General features: G+C 44.6%; 1 protein-coding gene across 1 annotated transcript; it reads left to right on the forward strand.

Annotated features, from left to right (window-relative positions):
- The first annotated feature begins 11,483 nt into the window (after window positions 1–11,483).
- On the forward strand, window positions 11,484–16,990 carry ctsd (cathepsin D). The gene is made up of 9 exons (XM_037482454.2): window positions 11,484–11,668; window positions 12,953–13,109; window positions 14,069–14,192; window positions 14,297–14,415; window positions 14,883–15,082; window positions 15,466–15,588; window positions 15,909–16,053; window positions 16,185–16,283; window positions 16,557–16,990. The coding sequence occupies exons 1-9, from the start codon at window positions 11,607–11,609 to the stop codon at window positions 16,716–16,718; spliced, it is 1,191 nt and encodes a 396-aa protein (XP_037338351.1). The 5' UTR covers window positions 11,484–11,606; the 3' UTR covers window positions 16,719–16,990.
- The last annotated feature ends 158 nt before the right edge of the window (window positions 16,991–17,148 follow it).

Raw genomic sequence — 17,148 nt, forward strand, 5'->3', positions numbered from 1 at the left:
CACAGCCCAGATTTCATTCATTTGACTATTAACACACACTATTGTGTGATTGCACACTGTTGTTGTGGTTGTTGTTTTTTTAAAGATTATGCCTCTTGTTTGATTGCCGCTCTGCTGCTCTAATCCGGACAAATGTCCCCCGCTGTGGGACTAATAAAGGATTATCTTACCTCATCCTCTATTTGCCTCCTATGATCTCAGCGTGACTCAAACGATTGAACCCAACCACAATAATAACAGCAGTGTTCATAATTAGCAAGGGAACAACAACAAAAAGAACCCTGCAATTTTCCCTCAGCTCAGCAGCGGTGGTGGTTGGGGTTAAACTCTTAAGGAATAAAAATTAAAAACCACAAAGAGGTGATGGAACGTCCGCTCGGAGGGACTGAGGAGCGGACGGCGGAGGGGGAAACCGGAGAAGCGTGGCCTCGCTCCGGCACACGTAAACAGTTTAGAGAAGCAGAAACGACTGCGTGTCAAACGCACTCAGAGGGGGGCGCTCGGCTCGGTCGCCGTGGAAACACATCCTCCAAACATCTGCGCGAGTGTTGCATCTGCCAAAGTAGCCGCAGGTGGAGGGCGGGTCGGCGGATACGAGCAGATATGTCGGCGCTTAGTATAATTAACGGTAGAGAACGTTAATTTACATTTAGCGAAAAAAGCAAACTCGCTTTGCACGTTAAACAAAGACAGTTTTTCTATTTCATTGAGTTTCCTTTTAGTGAAAAGGTAATCAGTTCAACTTACTTCCCTCTCGGAATATATATGTTTATACGACTTTTATTGTGAAAGGTGAGAAGTGAAGGAGTAGTTGTGGTCTGTGCTGCTTATATATATATATATCTATATAGATATATCTATATAGATATATATTAATCTATTATCTCATATTTTCTTTCACTTTTTGTTGTCGGTCTCGTGCTTTTTTAGGAACGTCTCATACTATGTGTGGTGATGGTTCTTAATGGTAAGCGGTATTTCTCTCATTTACTCGTCTCTACTTCATCTAAAGCAGCGAGTCAAACTGTGGCTAATTTCTTAAAAGCACTTTAAGACATTTGAACTGACAGTTTGACGCTCGCATTCTGCCTCGAGTTATTTTTGACAATGACACAACTTTGCACTCCATCCGTGAGGGAAATGCTGAGTCATCTTCTCTGAAGTCAATACGTACACACTATTGTTCAGGAGGGGCAGGATCTCAGCGTTTTTTTACCTGCTTTCACTGAAAGAAAACACCTTTTCTGACTGCAGTTCTCCTTTTGTTGGCATTCTGTGAGCTCTTGTTTTCACTCAGTCTGGATGCCACTTTTTTTCCAAGCGCATTTTGGTGCTGAAGTGTGAAGCTTTTAACGCCAAAGGCAGCGAAGTGAATCCGTCCGACAGGCTTCTACGTGTCTCTTCTCCTGCGAGGAGGGGGGTGGGGTGGGGGGGTGGGGGGGGGGGGGCTCATCTCCGAGGCCTCGCTGCTCCCAACGAAGCTGTTTAAATAAATAGCGACTATATTTAGTCCATCGCTTAGCTTCATCTGTTTTTAACAATCAACAAAGGAGAGAGGAAAGCTTCTGCTGTTGATGTAGCGCAACGTTTAGGATGAAACTTTCATTTTCGCAGACTGCGGTGCGGCTTTTTGTTTCGTCCCTGTTGCTAAGCAGCGGGGACATTTCTCCTGACCTGGCTGTGATGGAATGAGGATGTTGAAGAGCAAGTGTGTTTCACACGAGCACCTATGTATAAAAGCAGGAAGTTCAGAGCGCTGGCTCTGAACTTCCTGCTTTTATACATAGGTGCTCGTTCCTTCTTTAATATATTAATATATATTCAGTTTGTTCCTGCTGGAATCTTATATACAGGAAAATGTTTATAAGGAGTGGAAGAAGTCACCTGATTCCTGACCTGATGGACTGACAATATTAAGCCTCCGGTTCAACAGGAAGTGATTTTTTTTTCTCTCTTTCTCTCTCGTCTGCAGCGCGGAAAGAAACTGCACCGAGATCTAAATGATGTGAATGACAAACGCAGCTCCACCTCCTCGCAGACCTCCACCTCCTCGCAGACCTTCACCTCCTCGCAGACCTTCACCATCAAAGCCACTAAATGCAGAGGAAAGTTCCCTCAGAGTGTGATTAGGTCTCAAGGTGCTTCGACGGGTCAAAAGACGCGTAAAAGTAGAAAAAAGAGTTCAAACTGTGTGAGACGTGTTTCAAATGATTATTTCCTCATTGGATTATGACCATGTTTGCAGCTTGTTATTTCACTATTATTATAGGATTACTGGCATTATGAGTAAATACAGTGAGACGCAGCCCAGATTTCATTCATATTTTATTGTGTGATTGCATACTGGTCTTCTCAGGCTTTGACTCTGAATGGACCATCATTTATTAAACATCTATGATTCAGACTCGGTTATTTCATCCCTTTCGGTCCTGGTGGGCGAGGTCTTACTGTCAAACTGCCTCTCCGTCCCTTCACCGGGCCTCACCTCATCACACCTTTGTAACCCCACGGGATGATTACAGGCCACGTAGGTACCGCAGGTAGGTTATTCGGAGGCTTCCTGACGGGGTCGGAGGTCGGGGTGGGAGGCATCGGGTCAATCGCAGGGGAGAATGATTCTTTCCATCGTTGTGGACGAGGCGCTTCGATCAGGACTCCAACCGCCGAGGCCTCGGCGGGCTGTCTGCAGTCATTAAGGAGGATTCTCAGGAGAAAGAAGAAGACTCATCCCACAGATTTCACACCGGAGGGTAATCAGGTGGTGACAGCCCAAGCAGGACGGGGGGTTCATCTTCTGGAGCCAGGGTGAAACTCCATGGGGGGGGGGAATTTTAATGACATTGAAATGGGAAGTGTTCTGTGTTTCTTTGGCTTTTTCCCCGGAAATATTAAATCACGACGAAGGTCGCTTGACCCTTTTTCTTCGTCATTTTGTAATCTTGCTTCAGGTTTTAAACAGAAGTGCCATCTTCTGATCTTCATCAACTGCATGACGCATCTACTTTGAATGTCAGAATTGATGATTATTTAATTGATTGATTATTTATCATTATTATTTTGAGGTCTGTATGGATGTCTACGCTGGTCATAATGGCCTTAAATCCCGGTTTTAAAGACGCCATCTTTGGCGCTTGGTCTGGTTTCTTCGATTTCTTTTCCAACATCACACAAACGTTTGTTGCCTGTGAAGTTTAAAAACACAACTTGGATTTCTGAGACATGAAGGAGACTCGAGCGACAGATTTAGAGAAAGCGAGCACACTTCACGTCACGGTGATCAATGATCAAGGAGAAACACGTGTTAACTCAGGCATTGTGAACAGGAGCAGTAACACCAGCGGCTGTAAACGTGAAGTATAAGTAGCCTCTAAATCCATTTCTACCCTAAAAATAGGAGCACATTTTAAAAGTAGATGGACAAATGGAGATTTTAAGTTGTTGCTTGTTGCTTTTCCTTCTCAAAAAATAAAATGACACGACCCAAAACAATGAACGGACTCTGCAAACACCTGCAACATGATTTCGATCCCATTATGAATGATTCATGGGCTTGTTACCATAATGCCACAGCGTCACGACTTCCTATTTCACCACACAGCTGCCCCGCGTTTAATGGAGTTTACAATTCACTCTCTCTTTTTTCGGGTCGGTAATAGACGCCGCCTGAGAAATCACAGCCTCATTAGCTCATTGCAGCTGAGAGCCGAGGTGAGCGGGCTTTAAATTCCCTCCCATGTGCGTCGATGCCTTGCACCTTTAAATCTCTCCTGCAGTGAAATCCATCCGTTCCGGTGCAGGTTAATGCTCACTGACTCACAGCTCATGTCTCCTTTGGAAAAGAAAAGAAAATTCAGCCCCAAGCAATGACACAAAGTCTATTTACTCCAGTAATGTTCTTTGGTGAAAAAATTCCAATGAATTTTACTTACATATCTACAATTTTGAGGCCACTTTACTACAGCTGCTCGGCCATATTTAGAATGGAAACACACATTTCATAACAATTTGTTTACCTATAACCATGACCGAGGACTGGAACTATCAGTTCAATAATGCACTTTACTAACAAATCCATACATTTGTCTTAAGTGACACTATAGGTCGGAGTTAATTACGCTTTACAGTAATCAGCTGTGTACAGGAAACAAAACAGGAGAGGGTTAAACTCTGTAATACAAACAACGCTGTGGACATGTCAATCACAACAGCCCGCCCTTATGGTCTGTTTGACTCTAAATGGATTATAAATGAACATCATGCTGTATTGAAGAAGACTTGAAACTAGAGACTGAGACCATGAACTCATGTTTACAATGTTTACTGAGGGAATAAATCAAGAGAGAAGTAGAGTCATTTTCCCATAGACGTCTATGGGAGCAGAAGAGTCGCCCCCTGCTGGTCACTACACAGAAGTAGAGTCATTTCCTCATAGACGTCTATTGGAGCAGAGGAGTCGCCCCCTGCTGGTCACTACACAGAAGTAGAGTCATTTTCCCATAGACTTCTATGGGAGCAGAGGAGTCGCCCCCTGCTGGTCACTACACAGAAGTAGAGTCATTTTCTCATAGACGTCTATGGGAGCAGAGGAGTCGCCCCCTGCTGGTCACTACACAGAAGTAGAGTCATTTTCCCATAGACTTCTATGGGAGCAGAGGAGTTGGTCGCTAGAGGGAATGCAACATTATTCACTATGCAGAACAGGGGGTGTTACTTGTAGCACTATTAATACGCTATTAGATATTACTGCTTGTACTGAAGTAAAAAGGTCTGAGTAGTTTTTCCCCACTTGAAAGTAACAGACTTACATCCCCCCCCCTCATGGGGAAATAAATATTTATACCACGCCGGATGGTCACCTGTTAATGTGTGCGTTTGATAAGCAGACTGAGTGTTGGACTTTTTCTGGGATTCTGGGTAGTTTTCAAACTCACACACACACACACACACACACACACACACACACACACACACACACACACACACACACACACACACAAACACACACACACACAGACACACACAAACACACACACACACACACACACAAACACACACACACGGGGAAAAGGATTTGATATGAGCGAGGATCCCTGTTCACTTGGTCTCCATGGAAACAGGATGTGGAGTGTCTACTCCACTGTGTGTGTGTGACTGCATGTTTAAGTGGCGTCCGGTTGAGTGTGTGTGTGTGTGTGTGTTTGGGAGTGTGTGTCTCTTTTCTCCTTTCTGCTTGCCAATCATTTTTAAATACGCCATCTCGTGTCAGAGCCCAAAAGGTTTTCACACTTTACTCAACACCTCCTTGTGGAGGTGACACCTGACACTTGATGGGAGTCAAGTTAGATGAATATTTAGTTCCATCGATGCAGCGGGCAGTCGGTCCTCGACCCGTCGGGATTAGAGGCTCCGACATTCAGTATCAAGGCAAGATTGAACAGAGAATAAGTGTGAGAAGAAGAGCTTTATTCATGGCGCTTCACGGCTGAGTTTCCAAACAAAAGCCAGACAACAAAGGCATTTAAAACAAATGAAAGCAATAGAAAAGATGATAGAGTGAATATAAATACTTCACATTGAAGCTATAAAACTTGATTTGAGAAGAGATTTATTGAGTTTTATCTCCTCAGATTATTCTAAAGCAAAAGAACAGTCACCATTAGAGTTAAAGTAAGTCAGCTTTGCTGTAGAGCATCTCCTGCTTTATGGTCTGTTTGACTCCAAATGGACCATCAGTTACTAAATGTACATCGTATAGAAGAAGACTTGAAACTAATGATTGACACCATAAATTCATGTTTACAATGTTTAGGGAATCAATCAAGAAGAAGAGATGTAGAGTCACTTTCTCAGACTCATTGACCCCAGAAAGCAGGGAGTCACTGATGAAGTGGGAATCATTTGACATTTAAATAGAAATCTTTATTTTCTCTAACCTGCGGTGTGTACATGTGTGTGTGTGTGTTAGTGTGTGTGTGTGTGTCTTAGTGTGTGTGGGTAGGTCAGAATCTGTATGAAGTCAATTACTTTGCAGCCCACGACTCGGGGTGTTGACACAGAGACCACTTAGCTCTAATTTATCACACTCTGTCACGCTGTCTGCAGTAGAACCAGGAAAATACAACCTCTTTTTTTTTTTTTTTTAAACTCACATTATGCGCCGCGGTTCCGAACCGTCGCATTCAATTAACGTTAGCAGAGTAACGGCGTCTTTATCTCACGGGCAAATCGGAGAACAAAGTCTTATCCTCGATGCCATCAACTGCAGACTGAGGCTGAGACTGAGAAGGAAAGAGGAAACTGACGTCGTTGGTTTATCTTTCCTTTGACTTAGAGGGAGAGGCTGCAGATGGCCTCAGTCTGACTGTCTGTCACGGCTCATGATCCCAACGCCACTGATTGGATTTTTAATAGACCTTCTGCAGATCTACACATTTTGAAATAGCCCAGAATGCATTGGGGCAGAAGCCTGGTGCACGTGGGTCCACCTCAGAGCTGAGTGGCAACTGGTGTAATACTCCCCCCCCCCCCCCCCCCCGAACAGGGAACACTATGGACTGGATATGTAGACAAGTGGCTCAAGTAACCAAAATGATGAAGTCATTAAATGCCAACTGTGTCTCACCAGGATGTACTCACACCCGCATCGTGTTTGTCGTACCAGGATATACTCACACCCGCACTGTGTTTGTCGTACCAGGATGTACTCACACCCGCACTGTGTTTGTCGTACCAGGACGTACTCACACCCGCACCGTGTTTGTAGTACCAGGACGTACTCACACCCGCACTGTGTTTGTAGTACCAGGACGTACTCACACCAGCACTGTGTTTGTCGTACCAGGACGTACTCACACCCGCACTGTGTTTGTAGTACCAGGACGTACTCACACCCGCACTGTGTTTGTAGTACCAGGACGTACTCACACCCACACCGTGTTTGTCGTACCAGGACGTACTCACACCCGCACTGTGTTTGTAGTACCAGGACGTACTCACACCCGCACTGTGTTTGTAGTACCAGGACGTACTCACACCCGCACTGTGTTTGTAGTACCAGGACGTACTCACACCCACACCGTGTTTGTCGTACCAGGACGTACTCACACCCGCACTGTGTTTGTAGTACCAGGACGTACTCACACCCGCACTGTGTTTGTAGTACCAGGACGTACTCACACCCGCACTGTGTTTGTAGTACCAGGACGTACTCACACCCGCACTGTGTTTGTAGTACCAGGACGTACTCACACCCGCACTGTGTTTGTAGTACCAGGACGTACTCACACCCGCACTGTGTTTGTAGTACCAGGACGTACTCACACCCACACCGTGTTTGTCGTACCAGGACGTACTCACAAAATGTGACAGTAAGTAACTCCTTTTAAGAAGACACATATTTGGGTGAAGTGTTACTATTTTGAGTCTTTGCAGGTTTCTTGATTGAAAACGCAGCACGCGACCGCAAAAAATAAACTGAGCCTGAACCAAAGAACGCTTCCAAAGACGCTGATGTCCGAGGGAGGCCTCACACGTGCACCACAATATTTGATGGAAGGAAAAGGAGCCTGTGTAGAAATATGTAAATAAACAGATAACATCATCAAACGTGTCATCATTCTACTTTTTAAAAAGTTCAGGGAGTAAACGCTGCGAGAAGCAGAGAAAGTGCAAATTGCAGCATCATTATCATCAGCACACTGGTGGGAAATGTTGGGCTGATTAAAGGTTGCGTGAGTTTAATAATCTCAAAGGATTTACACAAGACAGGAAACATCACTCAGAAAAGGAAGCTTTCCAGCTGTCACAGGGTTTGTTTGAATTTGTGCATTTTGTGATCGCTTCCGTTTATCAGTTTATCAGTTTTTACGTGATAACACGATTTGACCGCAAAGCATTCAGAGCAGTTTTTAAAGCGAGTGACAGGAGAAGCAAACTCTTACTTTGGATTATTTGTGACGCTGAGGACAAACACCTCATCGTGTGTGTTTAGTCGAAAAGAGAGAAACGTGGCAACAGAAGAAGATGGACGATACAATACAGACACCTTCTGTCACTCAACAAATCAAAGAGAGAAACCAGGTGTGCCTGCTGTCATCGTTTGTGCCTCGTCACTCTGAAGCAAAAACATGACTTTATCTCGGGATACTTGCCTGAAACATGTGACGTGAATGACCACGGAGGAACCAGGAAGCTTTTAAGTTGAAGCACGGGCATCACTTTCCAGACCATGACGTTGCTGAACGTGCACAGATCAGCAGATATCATTGGTAAATAATTCACTGTTGCAACTGGTATTTCTCAACTCCCCATTATTCTGCCACATTCCAGTTAGTTTCAACTTGTGACCCTGTGGTCCTCTTTGTTTCTCATGACTTGCTCGCCCTTTGCCATCAGCACATTTGCAGGTCTGTATTTTTACTTTCGGATGCTGCTCTTGCAGTTTGGGCTCATGTGACTTTCTCTGTGTGCAGCTCAGTCCACTCGTGCTGCTTTAAACAGTCACATCATCATCATCATGCTGACGGTCCAAACTGATTTGTTTCCAGTCATGCTTTGTGAAATCATCTTTGTAATGGGGATTAATTCCATTAAAACCAAGCAGGCTGTTGAGTAAGGCTATGCTCAAAGTCAGGAACTATTTTTACATGTGATGATGATCGAGGTTTTCTTATTTTTGGAAAGATTTAGGTTTTGGTTTCATCCTGACACTCAACTTGACAAATTAACATTTAGAAGGTTTCATTATTCAAGTCTTTCTGAGAGGGAACACGAATGTGTTTGGGCCGGAGTTTGAGGCCCCCGGCTATATATCATGGACCAAATACAAAAACATGACTCACAAAATCAACCATAACGTAGAATATGACACGTTTCACTTAAAACAATTAAACCTTTTTAATGATTTTCTGATCTGACCCATTTGGGACGACCCGTCCGGTAGTAAATTAATTCTGAAAACCCCACTAAATCAGTTCATCCCCATTAAGCCTTGTTACTAAGGAGCAATAATGTAATTTTCTTTACAATTCAGATATACATAAACGCATTAGCATAATGCAGGACGGATGGCGGCTGTGTGAGCGTTGGTGTAAATAATCTAAAGCTGCAGACACAGCTTAATGTGATCATCAAAGGCCTCGCCGGAGGGATGGTGAGCACGTTTTGTTGAGGCCACACTTTCTGGGGACGAGTTCGCTTAAACATGTGATTTCCCCCGCTTGGCGCCGCAGGCTCTAATCCAGCAGCGTTATCGGCGGCTCCTAAACATGACTCGTCGTTTATAAGCACAGGATTAACATCATGTGATACATGCTGTCGATTCTCCATGAGTCATAAGTTACAGTTCCACATTTCTAATGCTCCCGGGTCTTACTCGGTCATGAGAAAAAACGCCACTTGTAGTCCGAGATGGAAGCTCTCCATCATCTGATCCTGTGAACGACTCGCGGCCCGCAGTGTCTCCTGCGCCCCTCCCCACCCCGGGTGGGTAGTCAGCGCCACCCCACACTGGCCGCTAAATGTGCCCATCAACACATAAAAATGCCAACGTATGGTTCGACTATGGACGGCTGTTCCTTCGCAGTCTTGAAGCTGCATTCTGTGTAGTGACCAGCAGGGGGCGACTCCTCTGGTCCCATAAGAAGTCAATGAGAAAATGACTCTACTTCTCTCTTGATTTATTCCCTCAGTACACCTTGAAAACAGGATTTTATGGTCTTTATCTCTAGTTTCAAGTTTCGAATGCAGCATAAAGTTAATTTAGCAAATTAAAGTCCATTTAAAGTCAACGGACCATTAAGCAATCACCGTGACGTCATCGGTTTGTGGACAGATGTTCGGGCGATTTCCTTCGGGCCATCTTGGGTTGCGGATGATACGAATAAACTAACACTGCACTGTTTTTACAATCTGGGGCGTGGACCTGTCAATCACAGTAAGCCCCGCCCTAAAGCATAATCTGCGTCCATTCCGTTTGTACAGTCTGTGGTTGTTTCCGTGAGGCCACCGTAGTTCTGGGACACGCTGGGAAAGGGAGGATCGAGACCGTGCCACTAGATACCACCACGTCCTACACGCTCGCCCTTTAATTCACTAACTTGCACATTTATTATTCTCATCATGTTTTGAGTTGCAGATCGCTTGTTTGCCTTCGGCTCCTTTTAGGTTCAAACTGTTGATGAACTGCTCCTTGTTCTTGAGCTTCAGTCAATACAAAAGGAATTCATTAGCAAAGAATTTTCTTTAATTCATCCGTAATTCATTATCTGCAATTTCATGTTTTCATCTATTTTATTAATGTACTTGTCAAGCAGCCGTGCTGTTAAACACCCCATTATCCCATTATCTGTGGATGATCTGCAGTGTCATCAGTATTTGGATATGTTAGAAAAGGAATAAGAGCCTGTCTCTGTTTGCAATGTTTTCACGGCTCAGCTTCTCCCTGTGAGGACTTATGAGAGAAAAGTGTAAGAGTGATATGAGGAGAGGGCAAACCGTGGAGGGATCTCTATGCTTTGTGGGACGAGATTGCCGCTAGCTGTTCAGTCCTTGACATTACAAGGCAAGTTTTTTATTACTGACTCTAAAGGAAGCAAACGATTATTTCAGCCAGAGGAAGAATAATAAATGAATAAAAGCATAAGAATATGTGTGAAGAACCAGGGGTGGAATGTAGCCATATTTCCATGTAGTCGTAGCTCTTACAGTTCAACAGCACAACATCTATTTCAGGACTGTTTCATTTAAAATGCATTGGTTTTAGCTCATAGTAGCTATTTAATGTGTGTTTGTATTTAAATATTAACATAATGGGATTGTTTATGGTACATACGATCATCGTACAATTTTGAGGTAACTGTATATTAACGGTATTTTCTTTTCACATCACTCTCCATTTGACCACATCTCAGATTAAATATCGTATTTATTACTCCACTAGATTTATTTGAAGGCTGAAAATATATGGAGAATCTATACAACATAATTACTTTATTGTAAATTAAGGTTCCCAAATGATTCCTACAAAATACAGTTGAAAAAAATAAGAGAAATCAATTGAAAACTATTTTGATGGTTTTGTCATGTATAAACACTTTATACATTGTTCCAGTTTTACAAATGTTCCCCTTCCCTATTAATAGTATCATTATTTGTAATGTCATTGTGATACAGTTGTTGGACAAAACCAACATTCAGATGGAGTCAGGGCTCAGAGATTTTACAAATAAATAAAGCGACTGTAACTTCTTAGTTGTATTTAGTTTTGATCCAAAATGTCGTAACATTAACAAAGGCCTATATGTTTCTAAATACCTGTTTACCTTCATTCCTGATTTAACATTTATGTTTTTTTTTAATCAATACCGCTTGTTTATGCTGTTGTCAACTGTATTCTTCTATAGCACGACCTTGGTCTTTTTGATTGTGCAATAAAAAAAAAAGGAAGAGCGTGATTCATTCTCAGGAAGTGACGTACCTGAAGTTGAATCAGCATCACGTGACAGAGGAACGGTCACCTGATAAAAGTCTTGCAGTTGGTCGACAACAAGCCAGAACCGCCCGGTCATCCCTGTGTCAGAGAGCCGCAGACCCGCCGAACTGTCTCGATGAGGGGCTTCCTCCTGGTCGTGTTCGCGGCCTTCGCCCTGAGCGGCGACGCGCTGGTTCGGTGAGAATATCAACCGCACCTTCTTCTGTGTTTAACCCCTCTGAGCGAACCTGACGTAACGCTGTGTGTGCTGAGTTAATGCTAACTAACGTGTTTTCCCGACTTAACCAAGTTAGCGTTAATATCCAACGGCGGATAAAGGCTCTCGACCTTTTGTTCCAAGGGTACATGTAAGCTGGAGTAAGGTTGGTGTTGCTTAGCAACGGGTACTTTAGCCACCGCGAGCTAACGCGTTAGCTAACCGCTAGCTGCTGTCTTCCGTCTGTCTGCAGCTTAATCGTCAGTATCAGCGAGGTCCGCTGGTCACGTGACTCATTCAGCAGCGTAACGTTAGTTCTGTCTGCGGCTTTTGGTGACCGTGGTTTTAAATATCTGTCACCTCGTATTGTGCGCGGTTGCAGGGCGGCTGTTATGCATTATGTGTTTTTGTTACGTGTGCTAAAAATATAATAAAGCTCCCCCAGCTTGTTGTGTCCTCATGGCCGTTTCCGTGACGCGTGTCCGTTTACACGCACAGTATCTGCGATGTGACTCCGATGTCAGTGGAATACTTTACACTGGAGTTTGATCTTGTTTGTAATGCTGCGTCAGGTTCATCATTTCATTATTTGTCTGTCTATGAGCTCATTACAATGAATGTAGATTCTGTTTATAAATGTAAATAATCCCGCAATTCACTAAGCTTCCGTTGGCGCTGTTTTTCTGTGGTTTTAGTACAACTCTGATTCCTTTTTGATAGTCTCTATAACACAATTACATATATAGTTACAATATAAGTCAATTCCTTTCTTGATTACTCAATAAATTGTCAAATGTCTTTGAAATCCAAGATGACGTTGTTCAAATTGTAATATTGGTTTTGTCCACTTTAAATCTTAAGCCTTGTGTCAAAGAGGAGGAAATTAAACCAGCAAATATTGTTAGTTCAACAGCACAACAAACCGTAGTATCCATGTTGGGGCTGTTTCATTTAAAATGCGTTGGTTTTAGCTCATTGTAGCTCTTAAGTGTTTGGATTTAAATATTGACATAATGGCATCGTTTATGGTCACACGTGTTTTGCATCACTCTGATAGAGTCTGCTGTGCAGGTGAAGTATGTGGGTCAAACCTTATCTGGAACGACACCACTTGTGTTTATACTCTGAAGTTCAGCAACTCAAATTCCACTGCATTAGTTCTTTGTTATATTTTCAAACTCCCCCCTTAATAAAGTCATGAATTGGAGATCTGGACCTGGCTTTGCACTGCGTCCTAAAGCACCTCTGTTTTTCTTTCCATTCAGCATCCCCTTAAAGAAATTCCGCTCCATCAGACGTGAGCTGACCGACTCTGGGAAAACGGCGGAGGAGCTGAAGGCGGCGAGGCCGTCCCTTAAGTACAACTTTGGCTTCCCCTCCAGTAATGCACCCACTCCAGAGGCCCTGAAGAACTACCTGGACGTAAGCATCACTCTCCTGACCACTGACCTGTGCACCCTTAGAGGCTCCCCCTCCCCCACCCCAGTTCTCACACAACAAAGGTCCTCTTGTGCTCGACCCGCCTCTTTAAATATGCAAACAAGGCTTTTTAGGATTCATTCCGGTGGTGACTAATATATTGACGTTAAGAGATTAAACCGTTCTTTATGCCTCAAACTGTTCGCTGGCCGGTGTCGTACGCCACGTTTGACTTAATTCCCTTTATAATCTGCCTTTGAGAACAGAAGGTGACCACTTGTGTTGTACATTGGTATTACAGCACGTTTAGCCTTCATCTTCAATGTAAACCAGTTTATATTAATAAATAAATAAATTTGGACAGACACACGTTTCAGGTACAAGAGCTCCAACCTTTTGAAGGCGCCCACTCTGGATGATCTACAGCAGTAGTTCTCAGAGTATCTGCTGCAATCTGCTACAGTAAATATGTGTCAAAGGAAACCAAACGGAGCGCAAACACCAGCAGAGTAAATCTTACAGATTTAAGCCGCTGTTGGCAGATAAAGAGGAAGTGCTTTGAGGTCTGCATGACTCAAGGAAACTGTTGCGTCCCGAGGTTTTGACCCGAGTGGCTTCTGGTAACACAAAAGAGAAGTTTGCTTCAGTTATTTGTTGAGTCACACTGGTTGTGAAATCCAACAGCAAGTGCTTTATTGTCGTGACTCTGTAACTATTTGACCTGCGTCCTTCAAACATTCGCTGACCCCAACAGCTGAGAGGCATCATCATCATCATCCTGGAATTAACTGCGCTTTGTCACACCTGCTTGTTTTAACCTCTGGTCCTCATTGATGCTAAAGGGCAGTTTATGACCTGTAAGCTGGATGATTACTTGCTGCACAATATGCAAAAGACATTAATGAAACCTTAAGCGGCTCGCTAACATGTTCCTTTTTTTTTTTTTTTTTTTCTCTGACCAGGCCCAGTATTATGGCGAGATCGGCCTGGGAACCCCCCCCCAGACGTTCACTGTGGTGTTTGACACGGGCTCCTCCAACCTCTGGGTGCCCTCCATTCACTGCTCCTTCACTGACATCGCATGCCGTGAGTCCAGCGCGTGTCCAGACACAATGTGGGCTGGGAGACGACTTTTCTGCATCGCTTCTTTATCTTTGCCTCTTTTTTTTTCTTTCTTTTTTTTTTCTAAGTGCTTCACAACAAATATAATTCTGCCAAGTCCAGCTCCTACGTGAAGAACGGCACTGCCTTCGCCATCCAGTACGGGTCGGGCAGTCTGTCGGGCTACCTCAGTCAGGACACGTGCACGGTGCGTTTGTACACGTCACGGAAGTCACGGTTTGGATCGACACAAAAGAAAAAGGAAACCATGTTCCTCCGACCATGTTTATCTTTTTTATCCTTTATTGGTGACTTAATTGTGTCTGCAGATACAAATTGGTCTAAAAAGGCTCCAGATAAAAGTGTCTGTAATACATCAACAATTCCAAATGTGATCCTTTTGTACTTTGATATAGTGACTTTAAAAAAACTTTAATTTAGAAATAAAATGTAATCTGTAAAATTAGCATTTCCAATTAAATATTCTAACACTTTGTGTGTTGAAGCTAAATGGCTCATAACGTTTCTAACTGCTGACGTGCTGATGGCCTATTTTTACTGAACATGACCCATAACGTTGTTAAGTAGAACTTTCTTTCACTCAGCCGGTTGAACTGGCAGCTCACTGCGGGCTGCACCACGTTGCGTTTTACTACTTTGCTTCTCCGGTTCCAGATCGGAGACCTTTCAGTGAAGACGCAGCTGTTCGGAGAAGCCATCAAGCAGCCCGGCGTGGCCTTCATCGCTGCCAAGTTCGACGGCATCCTGGGCATGGCCTACCCACGCATCTCCGTGGACGGCGTGGCTCCGGTCTTCGACAACATCATGAGCCAGAAGCTGGTGGAGAAGAACGTCTTCTCCTTCTACCTGAACCGGTGGGGATCCAACCAAGAGTTTCACTTGTTGGATGTTCTTTTTGCTCTGCTGCAGGTCTGGTGATTCTTCGTGTGTAATCACGTCGTCTCAGAGCGTCGATCATTTTCTTCAAATGTTTGTTTTAGCAGCTGGATTCCCAGCAGCAGGTGGCTAACGTTTAGTGCCATTGGAGGATGGATTTTCTTGTTAATGCTTGATTCTATTTGCTTGTGGGGGCGAATTTAAGCGACACTACAGTAAAAATCCTCTCTTTCTGGGAATGAGGTCACCCACATAGAAATGTATAAGCTGGTATTTTAGTAACTATGGAAATGCAACATAAACTTCCTGCGTGTCTTGAATGAGAAACGGCACTTTATTAATCCCCCTCTTCTCTCTCCAGGAACCCGGACACGTCGCCCGGTGGCGAGCTGCTGCTGGGAGGAACCGACCCCAAATACTACACCGGTGACTTCAGCTACGTCAACATCAGCCGCCAGGCCTACTGGCAGATCCACGTGGACGGGTGAGCGCTCCAACACCGTTCATTATTGATCAGTTCTCTCTAAAAGCATCAATCCACGACCCAAAGTGTCACGACGGGACAATGTCCGCTTCTTTTGTCCCGTTCGAGGAGGGATCAGTTTAAATGGTTTCTGGAGCCTTTACTACCGTTGGTTTAAATAAATGAGAGAATGGAGGTTGTTGGGAAGCTTTAACGTGAGGACATTGACGTGAAGAACATGAGATGGATTTTTATTCTTAAAGGCCTTAAATGATGTAATACGCAATAAAGCAATCTGTCTATATTTCCCCTCCATTGAGTGTGTATTCTCCTTCTTGCAGGATGTCTGTGGGCGACCAGCTGAGCCTGTGCAAGAGCGGCTGCGAGGCCATCGTGGACACGGGGACGTCTCTGATCACCGGCCCCTCGGCCGAGGTCAAGGCCCTGCAGAAGGCCATCGGTGCCACGCCCCTCATCCAGGGAGAGGTGAGGCAACGACGCTTTGCTTCTTGGAAGATAAAACGCACCCAAACTATTCATTGAGAAACATTTTGCATAGATTTTATCCGTCTTGTTCCATTTATTTATATATATTTCTCCCATGAATTTCTCATCAGTACATGGTGAGCTGTGACAAGGTCCCGTCTCTGCCCGTCATCTCCTTCACGGTGGGAGGCCGCGCCTACACTCTGACCGGAGAGCAGTACATCCTCAAGGTGAGACCCCCCCCCCCCTTCCCCCGGGACCCAGGTGGTGTAGCTCCTCCGCCTGCAGGGGGCGACGGGGACGCGTCTCCTTCGACAACAATGGCCGCTGTGTCGACTGAGCGTTGCATCATGGAAAAACCAAACAAGCCCGGCTTTGTTGGGCTCTGCCCCCCCCCCCCCGGGAGGAGGCTGTCTGAGGAGTGATTACACATTACTTTGTATTTAAGAATGTTTGTGCCGTGCCGTCTCTCACCCTCTTTCTCCCTCCCCTCCACCGTCCAGGTGAGTCAGGCCGGTAAGACCATTTGTCTGAGCGGCTTCATGGGTCTGGACATCCCGGCCCCTGCCGGGCCCCTGTGGATTCTGGGAGATGTCTTCATCGGGCCGTACTACACCGTCTTTGACCGGGACAACAACAGGGTGGGCTTCGCCAAGGCCAAGTGAGCTCGTCCTGCTGCACCCCCCCCCGACGCGCAAGAAGGAGGTGGAGGAGGGAGGAGGGAGGGGGAGGGTGGAGGGGAGATGTTGAGCTGCACACGTTTTCTGTTGCTTTGCAATCCAGCAGTAATTAGCAATAGAATTTAGCGTAGCAGCGAGCACTGATCGCAATGATTTCAAGCAGCGTGTGTGACATGTTGGTGGTTTAATGTGATCTATGGCGAGTGAAACTGATCAGGGATCAGGTGATTGGGATAATGCTGCCCCTTTTTTTTAAACCGAAGTGGTCATTTTTCTTTTTAATCAGGGATTTTAATTTACGTTATTAGGGCAAAGTGTTCCTCCTCTACTGAATTTGAGATGCATCTCGATGTGATTGGCTGGAATAAACCGTTTTTAAAAGAAGCAACTTCTGTCTGGTTTATTGATCAATGAG

The sequence above is a fragment of the Pungitius pungitius genome, chromosome 4, assembly GCF_949316345.1.
Source record: "Pungitius pungitius chromosome 4, fPunPun2.1, whole genome shotgun sequence".
Taxonomy (NCBI): domain Eukaryota; kingdom Metazoa; phylum Chordata; class Actinopteri; order Perciformes; family Gasterosteidae; genus Pungitius; species Pungitius pungitius.

What these genes read in the sequence shown, in the direction of transcription:
- ctsd (XM_037482454.2), top strand. Translation starts at nt 11,607, where the DNA reads ATGAGGGGCTTCCTCCTGGTCGTGTTCGCGGCCTTCGCCCTGAGCGGC. An exon ending in CTTCACTGACATCGCATGCC is followed by an intron (nt 14,193 to 14,296) that starts GTGAGTCCAGCG and finishes TTTTTTTCTAAG; the next exon opens with TGCTTCACAACAAATATAAT. An exon ending in TTCTCCTTCTACCTGAACCG is followed by an intron (nt 15,083 to 15,465) that starts GTGGGGATCCAA and finishes TTCTCTCTCCAG; the next exon opens with GAACCCGGACACGTCGCCCG.